Source organism: Cyanistes caeruleus, chromosome 12 (genome assembly GCF_971803275.1).
Source record: "Cyanistes caeruleus chromosome 12, bCyaCae1.hap1.1, whole genome shotgun sequence".
Classification (NCBI taxonomy): Eukaryota; Metazoa; Chordata; class Aves; order Passeriformes; family Paridae; genus Cyanistes; species Cyanistes caeruleus.
In genome coordinates, this window is record NC_141712.1 from 9649307 (window position 1) to 9676446 (window position 27140).

Below are 27140 nucleotides of genomic sequence, written 5' to 3' on the forward strand. Positions count from 1 at the left end.
AAAATTCTAAGAGTAATTCAGAATTACTTGAGTGCAAGAATAGATGGGTAGGAGGGTGGATGCAGGACTGTTTTTTTAAAATATATTTTTATTTTTATGTTTGCCATTGTAAATACTATTATTCTCTGTACTGGAAACAATATTGAAATAAGTTGGAAGAGAAGATCAGTTTTCATAATAATTTATGAAGTGTAATGAAAATTACAAACATATGAATAATTTATTGGCAACAATTTCACGGCAGTTAGAATTCCAAATTCACCATTACATCAATTAGGACACTTTGCACTTGTAGTTCCTTTTTCTTTGCATTATTAAACGCATACAATTACTGTTTAAAAATATATAGTGAGAGAGAGAGAGCCCATAGTGATGGAGTTCAATGATACAGAGTGAAAAAAAAAGTCCTCAGTTCAAGAACTGCCTGGGGGGTGGGGAAAGCAAAAGGATTTTAGAGAAGGCATTTGGGAATGTTCCTTGCACTCATCAAACCTGCACCACTGCGCTGCAGCACCCCAGTGAGGGGATGGAGCTCTCCAGGGAAAGGAAGAGTCTCTTACAGAGCCATGGTCAAGCTCTGTAAAGGGGAAAGAAAAATTTAATTGCACTCTGGTATAAAGATTTATGACTCATTTAATTGTATGGTTAGACAGATCTATGGAATTTATGTATGGCATTTATATGTGTTTATAGATGGATTTTTGCATGTATGTCTGTAGAGAGAGAGGGGTGTGTGTATATGCATTCATGTGTTTTTTCTATGTGTGCAGAAACACACACAGAAAATAGAAAATTCCAAGACTGCAGTTGCATCAGACTTTACTTTTATGCTGGGAGTGTTTTGGTGTAGCATCATGGAATAATACTTGCAGTCATTACAATCATATGCTTTACTGGATTGGAGGATATAGATATGGCAAGAGTGGGAACTCTCTATGGTTGGTTTTAATTTATTAATCTGAGAACGTAGTTCCAAATATAATATTATAGCTCTATAACTAAAAAATTACAAAATTTTTACTGCAATTTTATTAACTTTTCTCTAGAACTTTCCAACAGACATTAATTCTGTATTTTTAAAGCACAAATTCAGAAAAGTTTAGCACCCAACCCCTCTGAAGAAAGGAAGCATTGTCTCTATTTTCAGTTGGGGAGGTGTTAGACATTGACTCTGAATGAGGAGATTCAAAATTCTAAATTAGAATTCCAGTGAAGGCTCTTGACACTCTCCTGTAGAAAAAAGGTCAACTTTCTATTTAGAAATATTTCTTCCCCTGTATCAAAGTGTTATCCCTGTTCCTGAAATGAATTAATTGTGTTTACAGAAGTGCTGCTCAGATCAGTGGCCTCTCCTGCGCCATCTGTGTGCTGTCTCAGAAAAGGTGGAGACAATGCCTTTGCTTAGGCTGCCTTTAGCAGTCATCACTATAGCTGCCTTGCTGATTATAGCCATTTTTAATTTGGTGAGTAATCGCATTAATTGATGGACTTATTGTAAAATCCACAGTTTAGGTAACTTCCTGTATTATTTGCATCAAGTACCAGTTCTTGCTGCTTTTTCTAATGCCTGATTTGCACAGGGATAGTGCATGATGGCAATTAAAAGCATTAAAAATAAAGGCTCTTAGTTTGTGGAACTGAAAGTACACATGATAGACTTCAGATCTACAAACTTTTCTTGTTTTCAAGATGGCACTTATAACAACTCTTGATTGTAAACCTCATCACTAAGATGTTTTCCTTTCTTAATGTGGCTTTAAATGTTTGGCTGTGGCAGGCAGCACTTTAAGCAGCTCACTGTAGTGTTTGCACTCACTGGCAGTGATGTGGATGAAGGAGGGAAGAATACAGCTTGGCTATCTTAAAAGCAAAGGCACTGAGGATGGGTACTGCTGAAGTAAGATGGAAATGGTGTCTGTCTTTTACATTTAGTTTGAATATTATGTTGCACCTGGGGTATGTACATTTGAATGACCATGCTGTGTTTTTTATTTAAACAAGCTCTGTGTGTTAACAGTTCCACCTAACTGATAGTTAACTACTAAAACTGATGTCCTCCTGATCCCATGTGTTTGTTTGCCTTGCCATTCTTCTGATTCCATGGGGAGTTCATTCTGAAAGCAATACTGCAGAAAATGCTTAATTTTCTTTTGTAGGGTGGTTTTTTCTGCTGGCTTAGGTCCTTGAATTGACTCACAGTGGTGTCATGTGAACACCACCAGAGACAGCCTGAAAGAAAATAGGAACAGCAGCTGTGAAACTGGGGGCTGAGACAAAACCACATGTTGTGCCAGATAGCTGCTAAATTAACATAGCCATAATGTAAAACTTTCCCCCAATTAGAAAATAAGTAATTTTAACCTTCTTGCAGCTTGTGTGTGCATATATGTTTAATAGAACTTCATGAAATACCATTGTATTTCAACATTTATTCAATAGCACTGAAAAGACAACCAGATCAGCACTCTTTATAAAATATATGGAGAAAAAAAATTAGTGATTACCTGCTAATAAGTTTATATGGTGGTTTTATTGATGTGTTTTGGTTTGTGTTTTTTTTTCCTCCCCTCCAATAAATCAAGACTACTGAAAAGAACAAACCTGCCAATTTTACTGGACCAAATGAACTGTGCACTACCACCTATGTGAGTAGAGTATTCTCTTAATTTCTTGGATTAAAATGAAATGAATCTTGGATGGTGGGTACAAGCATCATCAAAGCCCAACTCCTATCATGTAGATGGATGGCAACATTTTTATATTTTTTCTTTTTATTTATAAATATAGGGTGGGGTTTTTTTTTTTTAAATTGTTGAACATGAAGACTTGCTCATGACACAAGGCAGTTTTAAGGGATATTTTGTATTTTTACATACAGCTTTCTTGTGCGTCCTTTAGGAATTTTCAGAAGTCTGGAGTATTTATGTATAAAACTGAAATTTTGGTTTATTTTGTTCTCTCAGCATATTTGAAAGGTGTTCTCTAGCATTTCTGTAAGGGTAAATTCAGCACTTATTAGTAACACAAAAGCATTATTTCTGGGGGTTTTACTTTTTATATCTTTAATGCTAAAGTAGTGTTCTATTTGGAGTTCATCCAAATGTTTGGGATGCTCCTTTGTCACCTGGCCAGCCCTTTAGATGATGGGCATACTTTTGAATTATGTGCAACATGTTGTGTGAGAAGCCTTTCATTCAGGAGCTTTTGACAAATAATAAGTTACACATATGAAATGCACATTGTACTCACCTGGTAATTTTTTGTTATTGCATGTTTGTAAATCAGACTTTTGGAAACACAACTCATTCCTGCGTAGAGGAAACTGTAAGTAATGAATGCATTGTTCTTAAGCCTGATCTTTGAATGTCTTGTATATTACTGACAAATGGCAGGATCTGTTGCTGTATGGAAGGCAGCTTTTTAAGGTATCTGACAGCAGAAAAATTCTTAATGAAATCAAAATTATTCAGCTGCTGTTGTGCTGACTAAAGTATGGCTTTGCAGTTTTTAGAAATTTCAGACTTAGAAGTAGATCTAAAACTTTAAGGAAAAAACCAGCAGAACAGGGTAATGATAATGTTTGAGTCTGAAAGATGAGAGCTGTATTTGCAAGTGTCCCAGTAAAGTGTGTTTACAGAGTGAAAGGGCTTAAGGGGCTGACAGACCTCTGTTGGTGTTCTTTACATAGTAGCTCCTTTTTCAGAGGTTTGGCTTGAGTTGTACCTTTTGAAGGTAGACTCAATGTCTTTAGGATGATAGAGTTGGTATAATGTGTTACATACGGGCTTTTAATAGGAGTTACCTCATAAATTGTTCTGCTTTCATTCACTTCAGCAGAAACGTTAATTACTTAGCAAAAAATCTCACAGTTCTGTGGTAAGCTTGTGTTACTACAGGTGGGAAAAGTGTGCTTTGTATATTAAGAGAAGGAATTCTTGAGCAGAAGCTGAGGTAATTTTGGAGTTGCTTGTGGACTAAAGTGTGCCAGCAGAGCATGTCCCACCTGTGCCCATGGCTGCAGGCAGCAATCCTGTCTGCACCACACACTTGGTTTGGTGCTGCCAGCTGCAGGCTGACCTTGGACACCATGCCTGAGCTGGCATTCCCCTGGAAAATGCTCAGTAATTCCATGAAGGGGATAGTGGCCATAGCTTCATAATGCTTATTCACATCAAAGTTCTGATGAAGGAGCTGTGTCAAGGCTGGGTAGTGGTCATGGTCTCCACGTGTTACTGATGTGGCAGGTGGGAATGGGTGTCTGCTTCAGCTTACAATGGGAAAGCATGGTCAAAATAGGATTAGAGCACTGGACTTGCTGCTGGTTCACTGGACTGTGAACCTATTTTAGATTGGTCTGGAACTTTAAATAAATAATTGGTTAAATTTAATAAACTTCAGGAGATAAATTCTCAACACATCAATTTTTATCTAGCATTGCTTACTTATGTTTCTTTTCTTGTTTAAATGTTTTTGTTTACCCATAACAAATTAAAAAATAAACTAAAATCAATATTAAGTTCATCCTTTTAGTGTCATTAAAAATAAAGCTTTAAGTGATTGTTATTTCTTTGTTTTAAATTGCAGTGACCATGAACTCAGAGCATTTACTGTAGTTTGAACATCTCTTAGACATAAGTTCTTAATAATGCCAAGGCTCTTTATGTTCCTCTTTTGCAGTACTATGCTTACTGCTGTATATTGGGGTTCATTGCCTGCTCGGTATTTCTTCAAATGAGCTTCGAACTCAAAGTTCTCCTCCTGTCCATTGCTGTGACTGTCTACCTCATCATTTTTAATACCCTTCAGCACAAAGACATCTATGGCAACAGTACCAGGTGCACTGTAAAGTTTCTCATCCTTTAATGTTTCATTTAAAGAGGTGTTAGATTTTACTGGAATATTGAAATATCAAAATCACCTAAGCCAGACACTGCAAACCTTTCTGTAAAGAAAATCCTATTAGACCATGTCACCTTTATTTTTTTTTTCTTTTTAAACCAAGTATATGTCCTCTGAAAGAATTCTATAATGTGGCTTCTGTGATCCCTAGAAACCTTGGATTACATTAAGGACGAGAGAGCAGAATATTAATGTCATAGTAAGACTGATCTTATGAAGAAAAGCCTTGCTAAAAGTCTGAGGCTCAAGCTGTGCTTCTGAGACCTTGGTAGTCAATAGGATGGTGACCTCTTCATGTACTAATCTAAGTGCAGGTATATTGAAATGTAACAGCAATTTACCTCCTCTAATTGCACAAACTGCAAATACTGAAGAGAAATCACATGCAAAGGCTTTGCTGTCAGCTTTTAAGTCTTTCTCAGATTCCTCAGCATAGTCTCATAGCTGAAAATTACAATAAATTTATTTTGCAAGGCCTGTAACCTGTCAGCACACCTTAAAAAAGTTTGAGTGAACTTAATAATTCATATGATGAGAATTTAATTTGCATTTGTAAAAAGTAATAGATGTGGTAAGACTCATCTTACTATGAAATATGAGTGGTGATTCAGATACAGATATGATTTAACTGCTGTCTTTGTCATAGGAATTCAGGTTTTTAATTTGTTATTGTCTTTCCATCCACAAATAAGAAAGTTTATTTTCCTCCCTCAAGGTTTTGTTGGTTGTGTTTTTGTGGGGTGGGAGCTGAAACTCAGTCAGGTGGAACTTAAGATGGCTCCATTAAGATAAATCCATGTTTACTTGAGCATCTCACTACAGCAGCTACTGAGCAAGGTTTCAACACCCAGTGTGTCCTGATGTGAAATGCATCACTCCAGGTGTTGGACTGGCTTGTTGATAGGACAGGACCTGTCCCCAGGCTGCCACCTGCACAAATGTTGTGACACTGTGGTACAAGTCTTGACAGACACCCTCCTCCTCCCCCCTCGCCTCCCACCCCAACCCTCCATCGTGCAGATTTTCTTAAAGCATACAAATGACTTTGTATTGCTTTCTTATTTTCAGGTTTTTCATCAAAGAGCCAAGGATAATGACTAATTTATATTTGGTTCTGTTTTACATAACCCTAGTTTTACTTGCAAAACAGGTATGTATTTAAAATGCAATCCTATAGTTCCTTTACTTGCAGCAAGTTGCTTTAAATAAAATGCAAGTGTTCCTTGAAATTTTGCTCTAAATTAGTATATTTTTTTAATCTTTTTTAATATGCTGGTCTTGCATATAATGTACTTGTAATTCATTTTTAGTAATGAAAAAATCTTTACTGTGAAAGGATGGGAACATTTTTGTAGCTTTCAACAGCGTTTGCATCACAGATGTCAGAACTTCCTGGTTCTTACAGTTTTGATCTATCTGTATTTATATATCAGTATTAATTCTAAATCAACATAGCAATTCAAGATAAAAACAATCATATCACTAAAGTGTCATTTTGGTAAATACATCTGATGGTAACAAATGACATTTGGTCTTAGTGGCCGCTTCATATTCTTCTGACCTTTGCTCTCAAAGCACATTTTTCATAACTATATAGACCCAAAAGGCCTTGAAGAAACTATTGCTACTGCACTTCTTGAGAAAATCACCCAATATTTTCCAGTGAGTTATTTTATGGATTTAATTTATCATATTTGAACTCTTTGCAGATTGATTATTACTGTCGACTGGATTGTCTGTGGAAGAATAAGTTTAAAAAAGAACATGAACAATTTGAAACTATGGAGAATGTTAATAGGCTTTTGCTGGAAAATGTACTGCCAGCACACGTTGCTGCATATTTCATTGGAGAAAAACGAAATGAGGTGTGTTGAGTCTCTCCTATGTGAAAGACAGCAAATTAGATTTCTGTGCTATATATTACACATGATGTGAAAAAGAACACAGACTGTAAACTTGTGCAGTCTTTGCCTCTTGTTTGTATTCCAAGACCTTTGTAAACATAAGAACCTGTTAACCAGATGGCCTCAAAAAAATGAAAACTTTTACTGTCAGTCCCTGAAATCTGTTCTCAGAATTAGTAGTTCAGCTTCAGGACACAGTTTAAGTTTGGCAAATATTTAAATGAGATTTACTGCTTTCCAAAGACTGTATTTTACCAGAGAGGATAGGTCACAGTTTTTAGGGAAATTAGTTGAGGAGCAGTTAGCATCTCCCTGAGAGATCATTGATAATGATTTTTTTTTTTAAAAAAAATCTCATTTTACCAGCATGTCATCGGAGAGAACAATGCTGTATCTCAGAAGAGTGACAATGTCCAAGTAGATGCAAATTTTTAAGATATCTTTAGGAATCTCAGCTTTTCCTTTAGGCAAATCCACTTCATTAATGTTTCTGATAGAATAAGCGATGTGGTTTACTTCATAGGAAAGCTGTAATTTGATTACTGGTTACAAACAATTGAGTGTAAGTACCTGTGGGAGAGTGTGGCTGCTGACAATGTGTGGGTTTATTGCTTTCCTTTAGGACTGGTACCATCAATCCTACGACTGTGTCTGTGTCATGTTTGCATCAGTACCAGATTTTAAGGTGTTTTACACTGAATGTGATGTCAATAAAGAAGGCTTGGAATGCTTGAGGCTGTTAAATGAAATCATTGCTGATTTTGATGAGGTAATTAAATTTCTGTCAAAAATGCACTGGATTACATATTTACTGCAAAATAAACGTTTCACTAGATCTGTGAGCATTAGAGGGCAAAAAACCATTTTTGTGCTGTACTGATATTCTGACTTCAGCCTTGCAGTCTTGAAAGATATTTTCCCATCTGGTTGGGATTTTCAAGTATATCACGTAATCCATGAGAAGTATGGTTTGAAAGTCCTGAATTTAAGGGCTTTATTTCAGTACTTCAGTGCTTTCATTTCTCTTGTGAGTGGGTAGAGCAAAACTGTGAAACTAATCCTCAATATTTTATCTAATCTTCATGTGAGTGATAGTATTGCTAGAGATGTTTAATGCTTATGGTAGACAGTATAACATTTCTTGTTAAATACTACACTGAAATATGGTATTAAAGTCTCAAGTTTTTGCTTTTTTTCCTTTCAAACAGCTTTTGTTAAAACCTAAATTTAGTGGTGTTGAAAAAATAAAAACAATTGGAAGCACGTACATGGCAGCAGCTGGCCTCAGTGTTACACCAGGCCAGGAGAACAACCAGGTATGTTGGCTCTGAATCTGCCTTTGGTACTCTGTGGGTGCATAGGTGTGTTCAAAGCAACAAAATGTAACATGATACGAAAAAGTAAATCATGAAGGGTGACTTCCTGAAATGTAGAAAAAGATGACAAAATTGTATTTTCTCCTGCTGAATTCAGTGTTTATCTCCTAATTGCACTTTATTTCCAAATGAAGGTATTCAGTGTGTAATCCCAGTATACTTTTTACATCTTTAATCTTTGATTCCAGTAGTTTAACATTCTTAGATGAATAACAGAAGGGCTCTAATAATAGGGGAGTCAAAGAATGGGAGCCAAAATAAAAGCCATCTCAGACCTGGACAGTAGTCTTTTTGTGATACCTGAGAACTGGCACAGAAAGAGAATCCTCAAGTGCCACATTTGGTCTGAAACTGTCACCCAGAAGAATTAACACCAATTTCTCTGGCTCATTTTTAGTATAGCAGGTTTGTATATGACATAAAGATGCATATAATAATATATCCAAAATACATAAAATTAAAGCTGAAACCCTAAAGGACAGACATTAATTTGTGATAGAATTTTATCATATCACGCTTGTTGCCTCATAGCCATCCCAGCTGAATTTAATGGAGTTTGGAAATTCTGCAGTTCTGCAGTTACAAGGATAAGTGGTCTCACCCTTATAGACACTCCAGTCGCTTGTAGTACTGCTTTGGAATAGCAGCCTGACAAAGCCTTTCATGTTGTCATTTGATCATTAATACGTGTCATGACTTGCACAGGATAGGGAAAGGCAGAACGCTCACATTGGGATTATGGTGGAGTATGGGATTGCCCTGATGAGTAAACTGGATGGCATCAACCGACATTCCTTTAACAATTTCCGCTTACGTGTTGGTAAGTTCTGTTGTGGGGAATGTGCACAGCTCAGACAAGTGAGAAATAAGGTAGGATGATGTAGGTCCATGTGCTGAATAGCCAAAGGCAGTATTGTCTAGTCAGCTTTTCAGACAGGCCGAGCTCCTCCATGGATGGGCTTTTTCTCATCACTGGAGGGAGCAGCAGCAAGAGTGCAGCTGGATGACTTTGGAGGAGATGAAAGCTACAGATAAGTGAAGTACCCTGTTAGTGACTGTTGGCTAAAGATAGTATTGTCATTACAATGCTCATCTCTATATATTAAAAGTAGAAGAGGAAGAATTTTACTTTGTGCCCTAGACTTCCTATTTTACAATGAGCGAGTCACTTCACATCTCCCAAGCCTCAGTATGAGTATTTCTAGAACAGTACTAATTGCTAGAAAGGTGTTGCAGAGCTATGTTTTGGGATGTTATTTCCCCCTGAAGCTACAGCTAACAATGAAGCTGAAAGTCCCATCCCTTTCTACCTCAGTAATGGTACCTCGTGTTTCTGCAGGGATCAATCACGGCCCGGTGATCGCTGGCGTGATTGGTGCCCGGAAGCCTCAGTATGACATTTGGGGCAACACTGTTAATGTTGCCAGCCGAATGGAGAGCACAGGGGAACTTGGCAAGATCCAGGTACACCTATGAGCCTTGCAATGTCCAAGGCATTATTTCTAATTGGTTTTGGAATTTTGCTTTACTGTGAATAATCAGAAGAATTTCACAAGAGTTTCTATTTTTTTTCACACAAAGGTCACAGAAGAAACAAGCAAAATACTACAGGAGCTGGGATACTCATGTGAATGTAGGGGACTCATTAATGTCAAAGGCAAGGGAGAACTGAGGACTTACTTTGTTTGCACTGAGACAGCCAAATTCCAGGGCATGGGACTGAACTGAGGCTACAATGAAGTTAATCAGAATAGACTTGGATCTGCCTCCCTTCTGTGAAGACTTAGAATTTCCCTCCTTATGTGAAGGACTTTATTCTAAAAACATGTATATACTGTTCCTATCTCTTCTACATCTCAAGAGAATTTTTTTTTTTTAATAAAGAAGAATTCTGAGAAGTTTCTGGAAGATACACAACCGTCAGTCTGAAAAAGACTACTTCTTCCTGAAGTAATTTGAAGATTTATCTAGAATTGCCATGAAGCATTTTCAGCTAGTCGCTTTCCTTAGCTGCACTGGCAATCTTAACAGCTCCGGTGACAACAGGAGTGGATGCACTGTAGAACTCATTCCCATGTTAAACATTCCATTTCCTGCGTGACACACACCTGCTTACAGTATTGTGTTTGTCCTGACACGTACAGTGATACTGAGGGCACTGCTCCCCTGCTTCTAATGCTGAACAGACTTCACAGCAGAAGACAGCTGAATAATGGGAAGAGGAATGCAAGGAAACTCAAGTGTATCACATGATAACTGTGCTCAGCTCTTTTAGAAAAAAACCTGAACTGCACAGCATGGGGTCACTGCACCACCCTCACTTCCTCCACAGCAGTACCTTGTGTTATGCAGATGTTTTCATGACCAAGAGCTGTTCAGAAATAACTTTCATCTAGTTCAGCATGTTTACATTACATGTTCTCCTTTGTATTTCTCTGTAATTAGTATCTGCATGTGCATTTTGTTCTGTCATGGTAAGTTTTAAATTTTTTACTTCAAATTTCAAAAAGTACAACTGCTGGTGAGGAGCACAGGGGACAGGCTCTGACAGCAGCTGCTGTTGCTGATCCCAGCAGGAATTCTGATTCTCTGCTGTGTTCTTGAGGGCACTTAGGGAAGAAAGAATAATCTGTTCTGAATTGCTGGGTAGGTGAAGAACAGAATTAACTAAGAAAGTGTTAGACACAGTAGCAGATACTGTATAAGCAGAACTGTATCTGTGGTGGGGTTTAGTTTTGGTTATTTTTCCTGTTCTTATTGCTACAATTTGTCTAGCTACAGGCTGGTTTCTATGCCTTTCAAAGGCAATGCAGTTTTTTTCATAAACTGGTTTTGAAGGTTACAAAAGGACATATGGAAAAAAATGTATTCATAATGGAAATGTTTCAGCAGAGCCCCAATACTGGAAGTATGAGTAGAGCATTCATAAGATCATTGTGGACACGGTGTAAATTAGTTTAGTTTGTAAGGTTTTTAAGCTGTTAGTGGCCTTTGCCAATTTCTACATTGGCGTTTTTTACTTACTGCAGTCTCTTAATCTGTTTGCTGCTGGTGGTGAGAGTAGTTTGTAAGGCTAACATCTTGTGCCTGCTTATGTCTGTTACTATGGATGGACTCCCCCTTTTCCCTGTAAACCACATGTTAGGGCTGGACAGCAGAGTCCACTTAGTTTTGGTTGATCCTTACTCCTCTACAAACAGCATTTCCTAATGCTTCTAGGTTTAGCACCAACCCATCCTGGACAAGTGGTTAAGCAATCCTGTGCATCACTGCCACTTTCTAATTACTGTGTAATTTCTTTAGAAGTGGACGTGACTATGTTTCAAGACAGGAACAAACCTAAATATTGTCCAACTGTGGATTAAAAATCGTGCTTGTAATCTTTTGTCAATTTTCTAGATGAAATCTATGTGTGTAGTAGGTCTCCAACAGAAAACAGCATGTAAGAAAACCTGAATTTGAGGTTGTCTATTTCACATATGGGCTCTGCTGAAGAAGGAAGTGACATACTCACTGTTGTGTTAGTGCAAGTCAGTGTTGTAGCTGAATAAACCTTCAAATAGCTTTTGCTACTCTTGTATGTTGTGTATTTGTAATTACAGGTGCTCAGCAAGCATTTGTTTTGAGATATTTATTGTTTTACAGGACCATGCATGTGTCAAAGGCTACGTTCAGCAGTCTTTGATGTCTTGTTAAGTAAAGTGACCATTTGTCTCATGAATCTATTTTGAAAAGTGCATTATGCCTATAAATAGAGCTGGCTCTGAAGTGCTCCTGTTCACAGAACTAGCAGACTGTAGATGTAACTTATCTATGAAAGAACATTTGCTGTCTGTAACAGCATTTTGAAATGCTTTTGTTTACATGATGTTGCCTGCCAGGCTGGTATCTTTGGGTGTAACATCAACTCAACCTCATTTGCAGAAGTGTCAGGAAGAGCTGCAGCTTCCAAAGGGGAAGGAGTTGGGTTTGATTGCAGGTTTAAAAAGAATGCTCACTTGGTGTGCTGTGCACAGCCTTCTTGGGGCAGTTAGAAACTGTGTGTAATGAAAAAAAGGGTGACTAATTTCTCACCAGAACTGGAACTGTGTAATGTGAGAACTATATTCAACCACAGAAAAAGTTCAATTTAACAAGCAACTGTATTGAAATAATTGTTTTCAGCAGTTCTTCTGAGAGTGAACTGTGAAACTTAACGTTGAGGAAACAATCTTGTTGGAAAAATCTTCCTTGCAGCATTATTTTTTTTTCTTAAATGGAAAAAATGGCACTGTATCTAATTTGAAGAGCTAATAACATTTGGAACTAGGAATCCGTTTTAAAGAACAAACTTTTGTTTTTACTATGAAATAAAAATCCTTGAAACATGTCTGGTTTTGCAGTTATTTTGATGGAGATACCCATGAAAAGGAGTCATTTTTTTATAGCGCTGCAGAATTAATGGGACTTTTTTTACTCACAAATTAAACTTGATATTTATCTTTTTAAAAAATGTTGCCAGTAGAAAATGCTGAGTGACATCCATGTGTTCAACAGCTGATGAGAAATGTCAGTATTTCTGTCACTGGTAGCCACCTCCTGCATCATCTAAAAGGTGAGTGATGGGCAGTGAGATGCTATGGAAGGAGCCAGTAAGGATTTGGCTGGTACATTTGCCCTGAATCTTGTCTTTTTCCTGTAGGAAAATAAATGATTTATATATTAATGGAAAAATTAATTCCTCCCCTGATGTAATAATTCAGCTGCTATTATCTAGAACTGAAAAAGTTCCAGTGGTGTCCATTAACTCTTCTGGGACAAGTGAAACTACTGGAGAAAAACCCAGGCTGACAGTTAATTTTGCAATATATTTTACTAATTGTGAAAGTTTAAGAACAAATCTTTCTGCAGCATTTTTTTAGAGAGGAAGGAAGCAAGGACGATGTTTGCCATAAGACTGAGGGGAGAGGGTGGAATTCACAATGCTGTTTGGCCTGTAAGGTACCTCTTGGTTCAGTTCCCTGCCCCTGCACACATCAGATGGTTGGAACCCTGCAGCTCATTCCTCTTGACTCCAGGGTTACACTGGAACCACGGATTAAAGAAAAGCAACATTCAAAAACAATTAAGGGTGCCCCACTGGCTGCAGCTGTAGCCCTGCAGTGCCTGTTCGGTGAACGGGGAACTGTCTTTTAACTTGAGAAGGATTCAAAACATGCTCCTTTCTGATAAACAAGCCTAGCATCATTATCCACACAGTGTCTTCTAATACCTCTGTGTAATGTGAAGAACTGTCTGCCTGAGTGTCGCAGAGACACATCCATTGAGTACTTTTACTTGGTGACAGTAGGTGGGGTTGTTAGTCTGAGCTTGCCCTCCAGTTTTAGGATACTGAAGTACACAGCAAGGTTTCTCTAAGAGAAGATTCATCCACCTTCAAAAAGTCTCACAAAGCTGAGCTTTTGTTAATTCATCACACTGCATAAGTTTTATATAAAAAGTTTATTTCTCTTCCTTCTTTCCATGAGAGTTGCACAGTAACTTTAAAAAGGGGAAGTTGCATGTTCAGACACTAATGATGTTTGCACTAACCAGACTCAGAGACAAGTCTATACAATGCTTCTAGAAACTTTTGGTTGAGTCCCCGCACCATATATAGGCACATTTTCATTATGCTTTGACTGTTCCAGACACTTGGTAATTTAGGAAAACTTAAATGCAGAAGAGGAGCTTAAAAATAACAGAGAATGCAAAAAGAATAATTTAGTGCATTTACATAGGAAAAAGTAACTAATACAAACCCTTCAAAAGCCATCAGTTCCAAAATTTAATAAACAAAAGTAGTTTAACACACAATATACACGCATGGTGAATGCACCTGAAGGACGTTTACCTGGTTCTTTAAAAGAATCAAACAGCTGTAAGCTGAACAGAAGCTTCAGCCTGTAACTGCACCACACTCGTTTTCAGGGACAGTGATGGTCTTTTTAGGCTCTTCAAAGTCTGAAAGTTTACAACAGATAGCAGGTCACTGACCACAGACTGCCCAAGTGAAGACATGTATATACAGCAGAGCATGCCTCAGGTCATTTGATATTCATACAGATAGCCCCATGTTAGCTGTTTGTTCTGCAACAGTCCCAGAAAATCCTGTAGTTCAGTATTCTGTTACAAAGCCTCTGTGTAATGTTATGGAAAAGGCTCAATAATTTGAAATTGAAATTTCTTGAGCAGCTTCCTTAAAAAGAGGAATGAGTTCCTGAATTAATCTTGCTCTTTCAGTTAAAATGTTATTTAATAAAAACTTTCATAAACCACAGATTGAGTAAATTCGTTGTGTGAATTACGTTTTGTGAGAGAAAATTCTTCCTGCCCTACCCTAACTCTGGGTACTCTTTTGCTGTGCATGTTCTAAACCGGGGAGAAGAGGGTCTGGCACTGAGACTCCACTGACCAGACTCTAATACAGCAAAAACAGGCACTACTTTTGGCTGGATGAGGTGAGTTCAACTCAGGCTGTCAACTTCCAAAGCAGGACAGCAGGCCAAACTAAGCAAAAAGAGTGCACAGCCAAAAGCCTGGAGAAGAAGCAATCACGACATTCTCATTTTAGCAAGTGAGGAATTTTAACTCCTCTCTTGCAACTTCACGCAAAATGGAAAAACTAAAATGGAATGAATTACTGAGCTTTAAAATCTGGCAGTGCTGTAAGATGGATTGGAAAGTAACCACATAGCTGAACCAAAGTTCCGTACACACAAAAGATTCATTTTGGACTGAGACCAAAGGCAGCAACTTTCCATTTGAAACAGAATTTAAAAAGGAGAGAAGAAATGAAAATTTGAACCACAATACTGCAAGTTCTACCATAAACCAGTCTAAGGATTTGCAGATGTGGTTTTGTTCCAGCTGAACAGATGCTACAAGACATTTTTGTATACTTACCCTCTGTCAAATCTACCCAGCTGTCTTCTGTCTCAGGTAGAGGAACTGAGATTCCCATTGCTTTCCGGATTCCGTAGGTACTGACAATGTCACCTGGAGTCACTTGCTGGGCAAGTTCTTTCAGGTTATTGGTTACTCTCTCCGCTGGAAAAGATAAGAGGATGTGTTTATATGCTATATATAGACACCAAATTGCTGAATCACCCTGCAAACAGTTTAATTATTCAGTACAAAGGGAACGGTGTTAAATAATGTTTCTAAGCCAGAAGAGCTGTGTTGTGCTGCGTGCAGCCATGCAAGACATCCTGGGAACCAAGAGATGGTTAAGAAGAACAGGAGAAATCAAACAGCTGCTGCCCAAGGCTTACTGCCATCAGGAAACACCAGAAGTTAAAGAGCAAGTTAATGAAACTTGGGCCACAGTCACAGCAGCTGGGAGAGGGCTGGTGGCACCCACACAGCACTGGTGTTAGTAATAGCTGGATTTTGGGATTCAGCACAAAGCTTTGGATATAAAGAGAGACTGTTCTTGGTGCTACAAATGTGGTTTTCCCTCAAGAAGGAAGCTCTAAGTAGTGAAACTTAAAAACGATAGTATTTGATCTGGTTTAGACTTGGTGTGATACCAGCTTGGTATTTCTTCATCACATCAATGTGGTTTATTTTAGACCATGAATAGTGTTGCACAAGTCAGTTTAACTTGCCGAACAGGAACTCTGCACACAGTCCTATCTTAGAGGGCTGCCATTAACACAAGGTGTGTAGTTGATCTGTGAGACAAGCAGGTTTGCTCAAGTAACTAAAGAATGTATGACTGGTATTAATTAGTGTAACTCAACAGACTGATAGCCAGAGCCATCTTGGACAAAGGCTGGCCTTGCAATAAGAACTTGGTAATACTTAAGCAACCTCTGTTCAAAGACACTACAAAACTCATGGAGCTATTGGTATTTGGCTATTGTCTGACCCATGGCATACAGAAGCGTCAATCAGTTCTAGGGACATTTAGGAATAAACAGGAAATACTTGTAAATACTGTTCAAGATTCTCATCTGGCTTTATATCCAAAGAAGTTTGAATTAATCCTCCAGGCCTAACAGGGCACTATAGACCTTGGGTTTTTTTTTTTTTTCCTTAGAATTGATACAAGCTGGGGCCTCATCAATTCTTCAAGAATGATCAGAAAAAGTGTATTTACCCAAGTGCATTTCTCTGTAAGATGGACCCAGAAGACAAATCATATTGGGGGGTGGTTTTGTACTCAGCCGTTCATTTTGAGCATCCTGGAGCTCTCTGAGCAGCTTTGTTGTCTCATCAAGTTTCCTCTGGAAGATTTCAGCCTCTGTTTAAAGAGAAAAAGAAAGTCCTGACTAGTAAGATCTAAGTAAAGTCTATTTACTTACTTTATGATATAAAATATTGTAAGGGACTGAGAAACTATCAAAACTATGACTGCCAGACTCACCCTCAGACTCAAACTCTTCTATAGGCATGCCAAAGTTTGTAACTGCTTTTAAAGCTGTAAGTCTGTCACTATTAGCAGTGTCCAACCTGGCAGCAATATCAATTTCCATAATCTGAAAAAAAAGTATCAGCAAATAATAATTTAGATAATACTTAGCTCAGCCTTGAAACAACAAAATTGTCTGGGGAACACAGAACACAAAGGTAAGGTTAGTCTGCTCTACAAAAATAAGTGAACATACAGAGGGAAAGCTGAAAAGACACCCTGTAAAACTGTTCTACAGTTACTGTTTACTATTTTATTTCATAGGCAAATAGAAAATGACATCTGCCAAAACCACTTGGGGATATGCACAAATGATGTAGTAACTCAATACCAGCACCCCAATTAAAAAACAGTTTAAAAATTCCTTCAGCTCACCTAAAGGAGATTTTATTGAAGATCTGAGGCTAAAATTTAAAAGGAATCTGGGCACTGGCTGCAGATGAAGAGATGCTTCAGGAAAGCAGCCCTGTCCCTGAAACTGCTTTCTCTAATTGAGCAAAGTTTGGGTGGGATGATTTGAGATCTATCATGTTTTGCCTACAGGGGCACTAAGTGAAAACTTCTCAAAGATTGCTATACATCATGTGGCATCTTACATTTACATTACAAATTCACCTTAAACGAAATTGAGATAGAAACAAAGCTATAGTTCCAAACAATCACAAACAAAAATGTTTTCTTCCAGATCTCTTAACATATAGTTAAGACTTAATGTTTTGGAGAACCTTACTCTCCTCATGCCTACAAAGGGACACACCATTTCATAAGACTTACAGCTTATCAAAGTCACAGTGTGGTTGTACAGGACTGAAAGTTTTAGGCCATTTTCTATCTGTGAGCTTGGAAAGGTTGGTTGGAGAAGTTAATTAATATGGAAAAATTTTACCTTTATATCTTTTATGGCATCACTTCTTTCCTGTGGGCCTTCAGCCTCTTCCAATGGCTGAATAAAGAAAGGATTTTTAAAGAAGGCATTAAAATTACTCTTTTAAATTCAAAGTAAAATCTAACAAGATGCAGTACTTTTAAAGGGAGGTAAGTATGTCAATGCCTGTCAATGGTCATCTCATTTTTAAACGACTGCTTATTGCTTATAGGAATTAGTGATAATGGGAATGGGATAATGGACAAAGAATGGGTAATTATATCTCTATGTACAATATATTAATAGTCACTAATTAACAATACAATAATTCCTTTCCAGAAAATCCTGCCACTGGAGGCAAAGATCAGTCTTTACTTTCAAGTTCTATCAATTAAAAGGATGCTCATCAATAGGATCAGCATCGTCTTTCTCTTGCTTTAGAGCTTGTGTGCTAAAACCAAAGACCAGATAGTACACAAATCCACTCTTACCACTTCTAGTTCTCTGAGAGCTCTAGAATGTCCTCCTTTAGTTAGAACGTCAAGCAAACTATCAGCCATTAAGAGAGGATAATCCTGGGATTTCATAAAATAATCTTGAATACTGAAAGAATAAAGATAGTTAAGGTAATTACTTTCATATCAAACATTAAATGTAAAAAAGTTACACAAGGTCAAACCAGAGTGTACAGCACAGAAAACACAAAAAGTAGCACAGGATCAAAATGGATTGCTTTAGTTTAATCATGCCTGCATTGTGTAGCTGAGGAATCCATTCTGAATGGGACAATGGAAAACTTGAAAAAGTGCTGTTCCTTAGGCAGCTGCATTGGGATGAATGCAAACTTGCTCAGGCCCTTCACATTTACACTGTACTAAAGTATTCTTTCCTTTCCCAAAAATTTATATCACTGTGCTTGCTCCTTGTGAAATTCTCATTAACAAAAAAGAGCTTTGAAATTTTTATAATCAAGAATAATAAAGCAACAGAATTATTTTTACAAAGCTGGATCTCATTCAAGGCATTAATCAATGTGAAAAAAACCCAGTTTGCATAAACATTTGTACAGCTTGGTATTTTTGTGGCTTTGAACATGAGTCCTTCAGTTATAAATACATCTAAATTTAGGCTGTGTGCTCCTAGGAATCAGTAGCATCAAAATTCTTCCATCTTGGCTAATTTCACCTTAGAGGCAGGTTCTTCTACAGAAGTATTTGTTTCTTACACAAACAAACCCCTGTGAGCTATAAAGACAGTGGGACCATCACTTCACAGCAAAGCCAGCCCATACTGCACAGAGTTGCATGTAACTACTTCTGTCCATGGGAGCTGCACTGTGCATCCTGCTTGCTGGATTACCTGGAAGATCCTTGATTAGAGTCTTCCCCATATGTTGAGTAAATTAAGTCAGAATCTTCTTTGCTTATGTTGGCAAACGTCGAGTCGTATGTTGGTGCATAGGAACTGAAGGGTCCGTAATTCAAGTATGTCACTAATGAATAACAACAGTATTAATTATTACCCTGCTTTGCATGCATCAGACAGGAATGAGAAAGGGCTGTAAAACAATCCCCAAGAAGAAACTTTAAAGGAATGTATTTCTTAAGGTGGAAATAAGCCTTCACAGAACACCATCTGTTCACAATGTAACAACTTTTACTAAGATCTAAATCAAATGCATTTGTATTTGCATATATGTCATTAACACCACTGTGTGCCTAAGCACGACAGGAACAGTCTGATGCTGGAAAAAGGTCCTCAAGCTCCCCTTTGCTCTTTTAAAGCTACCAAAAGCCTTTATCTGGTAGTTTCTCTTCTCATGAAGATATGTAGGTAAAAAATAAGTATCTTGCCCCTTTGTATGTGTAACTTAAGCTGGACTCTGTAATGTGCTGTTTAATTGTAAAATAGATTTTACAGACAATCACAGAACGGTTTGGGTTGGAAGGGACCTTAAAGATCATCTAGATACAACCCCCCTGTCATGGGTAGGGACACATAATAATGTGCTTTATCTTCAGAAATCGATAGTTCCAAATTTGTGTGCTAGTAACAAGATCAACACACTTTGTTTATATATGAAGGAGGATTTGTATTTTTTAAAAATATCAGCATTTACCTGGAGTAACCTTGTTTCTTTTATCTTCTTTGAACCCCTGTAATGTATTAACTCCTGACTGAAGCCTTCCTGCTGTCATTCCCAGCTTCACAGGGCAGTAACCTGGTTCTGTAATAGGACACATCAAAATACAGAAACAGAGAAGGCATAGGAAGATGATTAAACTCATCTAATACTCACAGCTAAAAACTCAAAATAAACAGGACATGTCTCTCAAGGTGGGCTTTCCTATCCCAATGCTTCATACCACTGATCTGGGACCCACACAGTTCCCAGTTCCAAAACATCTGTGACCTTCTGGGTCAGCAGACACTGCAGTCTGTACATGGACAAGAAATAAGAGTATCCTGGGAAATTCTCCAGCAGCAAAAGTATTTTTTTTTCCTAGCAGCAAAAGTGTTCTTTTGCAGCTTCCACAAACAGCTGACACAAACCAGAGAAGCAACAGCACTGAGGGCTCCCACCAACTGCTCCTAACAACAGCCACAGCTGAGGTCCATCTACATGATCCCTCAGCTGCAGCTTTTCTAAGCCAGATCTTTATCAGACTGGAAAGCAGCATTCAGTTCTTGGCCAGGATTTGCTCATTTGTCCCTGAAAAGATGCAGAGGGCCAGGTATGTGGAAGTGGCTTGTTACCTGAACCATGCCAACTTACCTCCTGCAGTGAGGTCTACTGGATTAAGAAGGCCCAGAGTCGTTGTACCATCTGGTTTTCGTCTTTCAAATTCACACTGAAATAAGATCAGACTACTTTAATTTACTGGTCCTTAAACTAATGAAAACATTTAATGCAACTGTCCTATCTGCAGGAATAAGAAAGGAAATCAGTTACTCAGAAGTGAGTGCTGCTCTAAATTTTAACTTTCACTAGATAATTTTATTATTGGTATAGGCACAAAGAATTAAGATATTATGATAAATATTGTTTCTGCAGAGGCCAAGAGACAAAAAATGCAGAAAATGAAACAGGCATAGTATTACCAAACCGAGCTCCTTCTCCTGTAACATTAATAACCCTGGATCAGGTGTGTCTCTCAGAACTATGAGATTTTTGCAGGTCAGGTTTATTTTCTTGAGCTTTCTACTATTCATTCTTTTCCATTACTTTATTGAAAATTTTAGCTCAACTTGCTCTGCTGATGAAATGCAACATACATTCAAATAGCAATTTTTTTTAACCTTATGAAGTTACATAGATGATCAATGGTGTAAAATGGTGTAAGCAGCAGTAAAAGCAGATGTGAGGTTTCAACTGGTGTAAGAGGCCAAGGAAACCTGGTTTACAGAAAAGTGAAAGGAGCTATCCCCCAGTGCTTACCTGGCTGTTTGCAAGGCGCCTGGTTAACTTGCCTCCTGACTCCCTAACAATCCGATCAATCTGCTCTTGTTCCCTTTCCAAGCTATTGCTCCGTAATTTGTCTTCAAGCAGGTCTTTATCCTTCCTGTGAATATACCCACACAACTTAGAGACTAGCTGGAACACCAACTGGCTAAATAACACAACTGGCTAAATAACACAACAGGATACTGTGACAATATTGTTTTAGCCAACTCTGCCCCTGGTTTTGTAGACAGAACTAACAAAAAATGTGCTATTGCATATCACTGTATTTAATACAGCTGGGGAAAGCAGGTGACAAAGGTTTACATCAGCAGAAGCTACATTAGTAACTGTAAAGATCTCTGTAAAGAACTCCCATAAAACTAAGACTCTTGGTATATTAGATACTCTTAATTTTAGTATCCAGTATTGATCTACCTAAATATTTACCATCTTCAAATCTGGTATTTCTAGATAGTGATTTCAGATAAAAGCTATTTCAGAAAGTACACTTTCTATAGCTAGGCAGCTGCCTGCTTCAAATACAAATACTATGTAAACAAACAAAAATTAATTTAAATTGGCTATGTAGCTTTTTGTTACCAAAATGTTTAAATACATGTTTAAACACATGTTTAAAAGCATGTGTTTGCAAGCTTTCTCCAAAACTGTGCAAGTTCTGTGACACAGGCACCAAAACAGAAAATAATTGAAGGAATGGAGCTGATGAGCAGTACAAAGTTACCTACATGCAAAAATTACTGTATCATAAATGGTTCTACACTTATTTGGTTTTAATAGATGAGGATGCTTTATGGAAGTGTCAATCCCTTGAGATGAAAATGTCTAAGCAGTCCCAGAAAGAGAAAATCCACTGGACCCTAAGTCATCTTGTTTCTGTTGCATTTAAAAGATGTATCCTATAATGACTCAAATAATACTTCACTTTTTGTGCTCTTTGCTAGGTGTTTTGAATGCTTTGGTGTCACCATCCATAGGTTCTCCTCTGTCTTTCCCAGGACCATTTTCCTCTTCCCCAGTTTGCTGCAGTTCTGTCTTGTCCTTCTGCTTCCTTGTCTTCTGCAGGTCAGCCATGAATTCTATACTTTGTTTCAGGCTCTGAATTCTCTCCTAAATAACATTAAAATCCTTTTATTTGCTGCTTCAATGAATCTTTTTGTAACCTAACCATAGGGACTAATTTTATTTCAGTTCTTTCTTTTTTACACTAGCAAACATAAACAGAATCTAGAAGGTGAAATACTAAATGCAACTATTTCTACAATGACTACTCTGGCAGCAGTACTAAAACAATGGACTATTCATATTTCAATATACAATCATTTGACAAATACCAAGCAAGGTTTTATTAATTTTCAAGAGATCCCTCTTAAAGGGAATAAAGAGGGATCAAACAAAGAAGCAGTATACTTTTTAGTATTTTGATTGGTGTTTTTTGTTACCTGGCTAAGTATCTTCATCCCTGAGTGCAGCAGTTTTTTTGCAGCTTTGTAGTAAATGGTGTCTGGTTTGTTGTAAATCATTGCGTTATTACACATCAGTTTGAAGTTATCCTGTTCAAACATTAATAATTTTGGAATGAAAGTTAATTTTACAGTGTGCTATACTGATATTCTTGTTGCAAATGTGGTGTCTTGACCTTTACAGAAAAAAGCTTAGAAGAATACTTTTAATGAATGAATTTAAGAAATCTATTCAAAATGTAAACAGATGTAAGTATGTAACATTGTTTTAAGACTTGAATCTATCAACCTAACAAACATCCTTAAAGTATTCTAAAGTGCTCATTACTGTTTGTAGTTTTTAAAGTTTTAAGGGAAGCCCTCTTAGCTACAACTACCCACCTCCTGACCAATCAGCAGTCATTAAAACAAACTGAAGCAACATAACAATGACAAAGAAAAGCTGCAATTCAAAGTTAAATTATTACAAATAATATCCCAAAGTTTTAGTTACAATGAAGAAATGCATACTTGTTTGAAATTCAAGTGAGCGAGAAACTGCACTTCTATTCTCACTGCAGCCTCCACAGGTGAATACATTTTATCCCATTCTCATCCATTTACAAAGTTAAAATTAAAAACTAACCAGAAACAGCTATTACAACAGCAAGTAGTCTTCTTAAGTTTTGGAGATCTAAAGAAGAATGTGCAAGAAAACAGAACCAATACTATTAACTAACATCTGCCTAATTGTTGATTACACACAAATTACACCTCTCAGCTCCTCATCTGGCCCAGTAAAGAACTAGAGTCTAACAAAGAAAACAAAACAAAAGTAGGTCCCACATCTCTTAAAAGCTTTAGGAGGCTTTCAAAACAGGCCCCTGGATACATTAGGCACGCTACATTAGCACCATGACAAGTGGTTGCTGCCAAAAGGACCAAGCTCATGGTGCCTTCTCTCCATCTCCATGACCAGAATAGCCTGGAAAAAGTAATATCTCTAAAACAACAGGCTGAAGGACAAGCTGACAGGTTCCATGCAATCCTGCACAAAACCTGAAACCATCTGCATCTCTTAGAGGTGTACATTTACAAAGCAGAATTGTTTTCTCTTTTACTGTCAGAACTTACTCGCTCACAAAAATTCAACAAGAAACATTTCTTGAGGCACAAGTACTGGTTCTTTTTGGCATCTTTCTGTTCCCATAAAATACTAGCCCTCAAGTCAATTGAGCATAATACATCTTTGTAGACAAAAACAAAATTCAAAGCATTACCTTTAATTCTTCTATGGACTGGTACCCATTGTTCTTGATCTTCTCTTTCATGGTACTAAAATCCATTGGGTTTTTAATGATCATGGAATAGCCAGGGGCAATAAAGTCAGTCACAGGAAATGAAAAGAAAGAACTTGGATCCTTTCTGTTAAGAAATGAAAGATAGTTTTTTATGTTTCAACTTATAACGAAGAATATACTGAGTTTGGAATTAAATAGAAAGGAAATAACTAAGCTGAAAAGAAATCAGAACTATAAAGAGAGAAATAGCTTGTGTCAGCATAATTTTTCCCTTTCAAGGTTGGAAAGATCACATATGCAAACCTATATACCACCGGAGTACTACAAATGTACTTCAGAAATAATTTCTGTATTTTGACAACTACCTGTGCTCCCCAGAAGATGAAAAAATGCAAACTTTTTTTTTAAGGTTTTAGATTTTAACAAAGGCATCTTATACCATATTAGGATTAATTAAAAAATAAAAGAAATACATATCATAAGAATATTCTTGTCATTCATTGCTCACTCAGAAACTATCACAAGGGAAGAAATAGGATTCAAAGTCAAAAGTGCTGTTTTTTGTATGCACAGAAAGGGAGTCAAAACTAACACAAGTATTTTTGAATAGTTTAAGTTTTTTGAAACTGACACCACACCTAGGTCTTGAAAACTTCCAAAGTTTCAAGCTCAGTCTGGTGAGAGAGCTAAAGGGAAAGATCTTTCATCAACTCTTGTCCAAGATGCAGATACTCTTAAAGTCAAGAAAGATTATCTTAAATGAGAGAGGACTTGAAAGAACTGTAGTCTTGATTGTTTTAACCAAAAGACGTTTGGTTAGTAGAACAGTAAGAGAACATGGTTGAAAGCTTTCAAGTGTATATATCCTTTATATAGTAAATTATGCTAAAATGGGAGAACTCAAGGTAAAAGAATCTTCAGCAAGTTAATTATAATCACTTGTGCCTTCCTTTCAAAAGGTTCCCCTAAAGCAAGCATCACATTATTTGTAAAATTTTCCTGGTTTTCAAAGCTTTTTAAAACTACTATGAACTTGAAACTGGAGGTGTTCACAAGAAGCATAAGCTGAAAAGAAGTTCTAAGTAGACTTCCTTAAACTAGCACTTAAATTCCTAAAAATATCACTCTTAGCAATATATATAACCTTTAGCAATAAGGTTTTCACTCAGCTTTGTGTGTGCCCCTTCCCTTACTGGATGTTATTTTAACTTCACAGCCATGCAACCCTGTAGCACAGACATTACCTTTGCAGCTGTCTCATGAGTTGATTCAGAGCTTCCTGAAGTGGTGTCTGCTCCACCTCTAGACCAAAAACAAGGTAGGGGGAGAAAGGGTGTGAGGCAGAAGTGACTGCATAAGGTATGAAACTTCCAAGATATTAGAAATCAACTAAACAAAACTGATGCACTTTCAGCACAAAGAAAATAATACAATGGCAAACCCCACAATACCTACAAGGGATCTACTTTTCTTATTGCCCTTACTTGACATTTTGCTCACTTTGACAGAAGTACCAGACACCACTCTGCAAAAGAAGTGCACAGCAACCTAATTCCAAACTTTTGTACCAGATGGAGTAAAACACTAAGATGACACAAAATGCCAAGTACCTTGCTACAAAGAACAATAAAACATGAGTCAACAGAAAAACATGAATTAGCAAAAGAAATTTATTTTTCCCCCTACCCTCCTGCTTTGATAAAGTGCTCGTCAGTGGTTTCTCTGGTGACAATTCCATTCTGACGGGGGTCTGACATTTCATTTCCTGTTCTCCCTCACTGTCTCCATGGTCTCGATCTCGTTTCCTTTTATCCTCCTGGAAAGATTGTTATGGAAATGTAAGAGCACCTGCAAACCCTGTATGATTACCACACATAATGCTCTCTAGGTTTTTCAAAACAAATTCACAAAGTTTAAAAAATAATACTTTGTAATCGTTTAAAAATTCTGTATCCTTTATGTACTGTCTCCATCTGCTGGACACTGAAATAACTCAGTCATAGAATGCAGCGTACCACTGAATTAGTTTTTTAGAAAATGTGACAGCTATCTGGTGTGCATCCTTTAAAAATGAGATAGGAGGCTTCACACACCGAGTCTGAATGTATTCCAGTTTAAGGATACAAGTTGCAGTCATATCTGCTGACCGTTTGATGTGAAACCTAGACAGAGTCAAAACATTTTTTTTGCTAAAATGAAGTAGCATATATACACATACCTTAACTTTTCTCTTTCTTTTCTCCTTTTCTTCGCCAGGAACTTGTTTTTCTCCTTTCTTTCTCTTTTTCCTTTTTCTGTCCTTGTGTTTTTCATGTTCAGATTTGTCTTCGTAGAGACTAGAATCAAGTCCTGCATTTCCAGTGGAGAGCTCAGCAACTTCATTTCCTCCAACTTTCAGCACCAGCTTCAGTGGCTTTTCTACATATTCTTAAACCAGCAGAGAAACAAGCTGTGTGAGTACCAAATAAAACACACTCCCGTCCTCAATAACCCCGCGCCATTTCCTTATTTCGAGTCCCTGCAGCTGCTTCTCCCCCTGCAGAGCCGAGCCCGCCGCCCACCTCCCGCGGCCGGTCCCACCGGCGGAGCGATGGCCCCGCTCTCCGCAGCCTCAGCCCGGCGCGTTCGAACCGCCCCGGCGCTGGGCCCGGCGGGGCGGGGCGGGCGCCGTCGGGGGCTCGGGGGGCCCTCGTCCGCTTCGGGCCGCACTGCCCGGTGGCCTCTGCCCGCCCCCCTCGTAGGGACGCACCCTCGTAGGGATGTTTGTCCGACTTGTGCTTCTTGTGCTTCTTCCCCATTGCCCCGGCCCGCCCGGGAGAGGCCGCGCTGCTGAGGCGGCGCCCGGCCCGGCCCCAGCGGCCCGGCTGCAGGCGCTGGCGGCCGACAGCGCCCCCTAGCGCGCTGGAGGTCTCGCGCAGGCGCAGTGGTGGGCGGGTGCGCGGAGGTATGGCCGGGCAGCGGCTGTGTGGGGACCCGCGATCCCCGATCCCTGAGCCGCGATCCGCTCTGCGCCTGAAAGAGGCGAGCTCGGGACATTTTCCCCTGTGAGCAGCCCACTCCGCTCCTCGGCCAGCGTCGCCTCTCCAGAACCCTCACGGCTTCCTACTGAATCCTAGAATGTTCAAGGCTGGAAGAGAACTTTAAAATCATTAAGTCCTGCTGTCAAGCCAGCACTACCACCGCAACCCCTAAACCACATCACCGAGCCAGACCCACGCACCTCTTCACACCTCTAGGGATGATTGATGTCTCCACCACCTCCCTGGGCAGCCTGTTCCAGTGCCAGGCCACCCGAGTAGTGAATTGTTTTTTCTAATACCTAATCTGAATCTCGCCTGTCCTGCGGCTGCCCGCAGCCTCACACGCCCTCTCCCCTCACGGAGCCGCCAGCAGCTCCTCGCTGGTCTCCCGGCGGTGGCCCTTGCTCCCGGCCTGAGGCGGGCTGTGCCCGCATCT

At 38.5% G+C, this 27140-nt stretch overlaps 3 protein-coding genes across 14 annotated transcripts in view; 2 read left to right on the forward strand and 1 right to left on the reverse strand.

Moving 5' to 3' along the window:
- The window catches only part of ADCY7 (adenylate cyclase 7), a 59078-nt gene extending 46530 nt beyond the window's left edge, over window positions 1–12548 (forward strand). For all 11 annotated transcript variants that reach the window (XM_086847528.1, XM_086847534.1, XM_086847533.1 and 8 more), the window contains 11 exons: window positions 1326–1463; window positions 2583–2645; window positions 3286–3324; window positions 4678–4835; window positions 5968–6049; window positions 6609–6764; window positions 7426–7572; window positions 8012–8119; window positions 8885–8999; window positions 9519–9643; window positions 9761–12548. In XM_086847528.1, coding sequence (XP_086703654.1) covers window positions 1326–1463; window positions 2583–2645; window positions 3286–3324; window positions 4678–4835; window positions 5968–6049; window positions 6609–6764; window positions 7426–7572; window positions 8012–8119; window positions 8885–8999; window positions 9519–9643; window positions 9761–9907 — 1278 coding nt within the window. In that variant the 3' untranslated portion in view covers window positions 9908–12548. The remainder of the gene's footprint in view (window positions 1–1325; window positions 1464–2582; window positions 2646–3285; window positions 3325–4677; window positions 4836–5967; window positions 6050–6608; window positions 6765–7425; window positions 7573–8011; window positions 8120–8884; window positions 9000–9518; window positions 9644–9760) is intronic.
- On the reverse strand, window positions 166–26910 carry BRD7 (bromodomain containing 7). 2 transcript variants are annotated; one of them, XM_086847542.1, is made up of 18 exons: window positions 26434–26910; window positions 25903–26111; window positions 25371–25500; window positions 24929–24986; window positions 23664–23808; window positions 22384–22494; window positions 21867–22051; window positions 20918–21041; window positions 20255–20330; window positions 19598–19705; window positions 18838–18970; window positions 17970–18081; window positions 17500–17556; window positions 16569–16680; window positions 16302–16445; window positions 15104–15247; window positions 14052–14161; window positions 166–2229 (listed from the first exon to the last, which is right to left on the reverse strand). In XM_086847542.1, exons 1-17 carry the CDS (start codon window positions 26480–26482, stop codon window positions 14097–14099), a joined length of 1962 nt encoding a protein of 653 aa, XP_086703668.1. In that variant the 5' UTR covers window positions 26483–26910; the 3' UTR covers window positions 166–2229; window positions 14052–14096. The 2 variants fall into 2 exon arrangements, with proteins under 2 accessions (XP_086703668.1, XP_086703667.1); XM_086847541.1 differs by lacking the exon at window positions 166–2229 and adding an exon at window positions 12303–12854.
- NKD1 (NKD inhibitor of Wnt signaling pathway 1) overlaps window positions 26508–27140 on the forward strand; it is a 263749-nt gene continuing 263116 nt past the window's right edge. Inside the window, exon 1 of the mRNA XM_086847543.1 lies at window positions 26508–27121. The gene's annotated coding sequence lies outside the window, so the exon portion shown is untranslated. The remainder of the gene's footprint in view (window positions 27122–27140) is intronic.

Bases quoted from the DNA above. Each gene is read 5' to 3' on its own strand.
- BRD7 (XM_086847542.1), bottom strand. From the start codon at position 26,482: ATGGGGAAGAAGCACAAGAAGCACAAGTCGGACAAACATCCCTACGAG. The intron at 19,706-20,254 runs GTAAGTTGGCAT...GTCCTATTACAG, and splicing joins AGTAGACCTCACTGCAGGAG to AACCAGGTTACTGCCCTGTG. The intron at 17,557-17,969 runs GTAAGAGTGGAT...TTCTTTATTCAG, and splicing joins CTCTCAGAGAACTAGAAGTG to CCATTGGAAGAGGCTGAAGG.